The sequence below is a fragment of the Perkinsus marinus genome, assembly GCF_000006405.1.
Source record: "Perkinsus marinus ATCC 50983 genomic scaffold scf_1104296934326, whole genome shotgun sequence".
NCBI classification, from domain to species: domain Eukaryota; phylum Perkinsozoa; order Perkinsida; family Perkinsidae; genus Perkinsus; species Perkinsus marinus.
In genome coordinates this window covers 1-1,935 of record NW_003214846.1, presented here as the reverse complement: position 1 = coordinate 1,935, position 1,935 = coordinate 1, and the positions used below count along the sequence as shown (strand labels likewise).

General features: G+C 44.6%; 1 protein-coding gene across 1 annotated transcript; it reads left to right on the top strand.

Annotated features, from left to right (window-relative positions):
- Window positions 1–1,667: 1,667 nt before the first annotated feature.
- On the top strand, window positions 1,668–1,898 carry Pmar_PMAR026432 (hypothetical protein; the record flags this gene model as incomplete). The annotated part of the gene is made up of 1 exon (XM_002784945.1): window positions 1,668–1,898. A coding segment is annotated over one exon (231 nt), but the record flags the coding sequence as incomplete, so codon positions are not given.
- Window positions 1,899–1,935: the final 37 nt, after the last annotated feature.

Sequence of the window (1,935 nt, the reverse complement as noted above, 5' to 3'; positions counted from 1 at the left end):
TTAGTAGTTGAACGATAGATCACCACACGTTGACCAGGCTTCAACTTGAGTGAGCGGGGTCGATAAGAGCGATCAGGATGACGGCTTTCACGTTGTTGCTCAAAATCTTCCCGAACTGCACGTCTCTGGTCATTCAAATTAGCCAAAGCAGGACTACCAGTTGAGGGGATACCATCATAGCGGAGTTTCTCTTCATGATTACGAGATCTTCCATAAAATATCTGGAACGGTGTAGAACCCAAAAACGGTCTATCGTTCGGTACCCACCACGTCACAAATCTTATCTATAGCCTCGGAAGCAGCAGCACCTCCCTGGTTTTTAAGCCCACAAACAAAGACGAAATGTGAATATAGGTAGACTAAAACCATAGCACTGGTAAAACCGGTATCGGAATCTCTCGGAAAAGAACCACAGAAGTCTATAGCCACCTCTGATCTGACCGAATGAGCAGCCTCATCGGTAGGACCAAACACTCCCTCAAAGAAACGACTCGTTGCTGCCAGCTGACAACGGTCACATCGCCGACAAATATCACCAACGATACGGCCCAAACTCGGGATATGAAAGCCACGGCTCACTTGCCATTTTATATAACGAGCATTGAAATGGGCTGCTTGATGATATCCGTCTACAACTCGGTAAGCCTCAGCTAAACCTTCCTCAGTGTCCGTTGGAATGAAAATCACTTCCCTAGGACTCTGAGTAAGATCACCGTGAGGATATGTTGGTGAAAGTAGAACACCATCATCACGAAGCCGCTTCCGTTCCAAAGCTTTCTTCACCGCAGGTGAAGTAGTATCATTGCTCTCATCTAACAGCACCTTCACAACCTCATCATAGAGCTTTGACTCACGCTGAGTACGAATAAGACGCTCAATATCCACAATGTGGATTCCACATTATGAGCCAAATGTAACACATGTGATATTGGCCTGGACTCGAACACAGCAGGAAGATCATCATCTACTATCTCGAGGCCTTTTAATGCGACCCCCAGACGACTAAGAGAATCTGCTCGGCTCTCAGAGCTAACCACCTTCCTAAGAGTCCATCGTACACCAGCCTCCTTGAGGTCACCAATAATCTCTTGAATAGAGAATGATAATCGACGAACAGCAACCTTCTCCACACTATTCGAAGCGCACCGGGTGTTGACACTCCATCGACACGCTGTTTGAGAATCACATAGAACAACTATCTATTCAATAGGAACCATCAGCCGACCAACCGAATTCAATAATAGCGAATGTAAAAAGATTACCGCACGAGATAGTGCCCAAAGTTCCTTTCTGTTAATGTGATGGACCACCTGTTGCTTCTTAAAAATACCAGCTGTTTCCTGAAACAACCATTCCGACCCCTATTTGTTACCAACTTGAGGCTGTCTATAGATGCAAATGCCCCAACCAATGATACTTGCATCAACATAACAGTCTCTGAGCACTATTGTAGGATAAATATCCTAGCACACAAAGTATATCTGTCCCTATTGTGCCATTCGTATCCTAGCCTAGCTTTGCAATGTATAAGTGTTATATTAGTAGTGAGTGAAGTTGGATCATCATTGTGATCTACTGTTGAGTTAGTCTAACGACTTCTCTATAACTTGGTAGCAGCTCCTTCGACAAGCAGAAGACGCCCTTCTTCAAGTTGTCCTCTATATGCAATGGTATCCGAGTCGACTTCTAATATGCAACTGAAGATTACCCCTGCGTCCTTAACGGGTTCTAAGTTGACTATTGCCAAGATCGAGGGTTGGTTTAAGAAGTTCGAGACGATAGCCAAATTTTATAATTGGGGTGAGAAGGCTTATGAATATGTTCCGCTGTTCTTGGAAGATAAAGTGCAGGTTGCTTATGATCATATTCCGCTGTCTGATCGTACTGACTTGAATAAGGTGAAGGCTTCTCTCATCCACAGCCTCCTGACTCAAG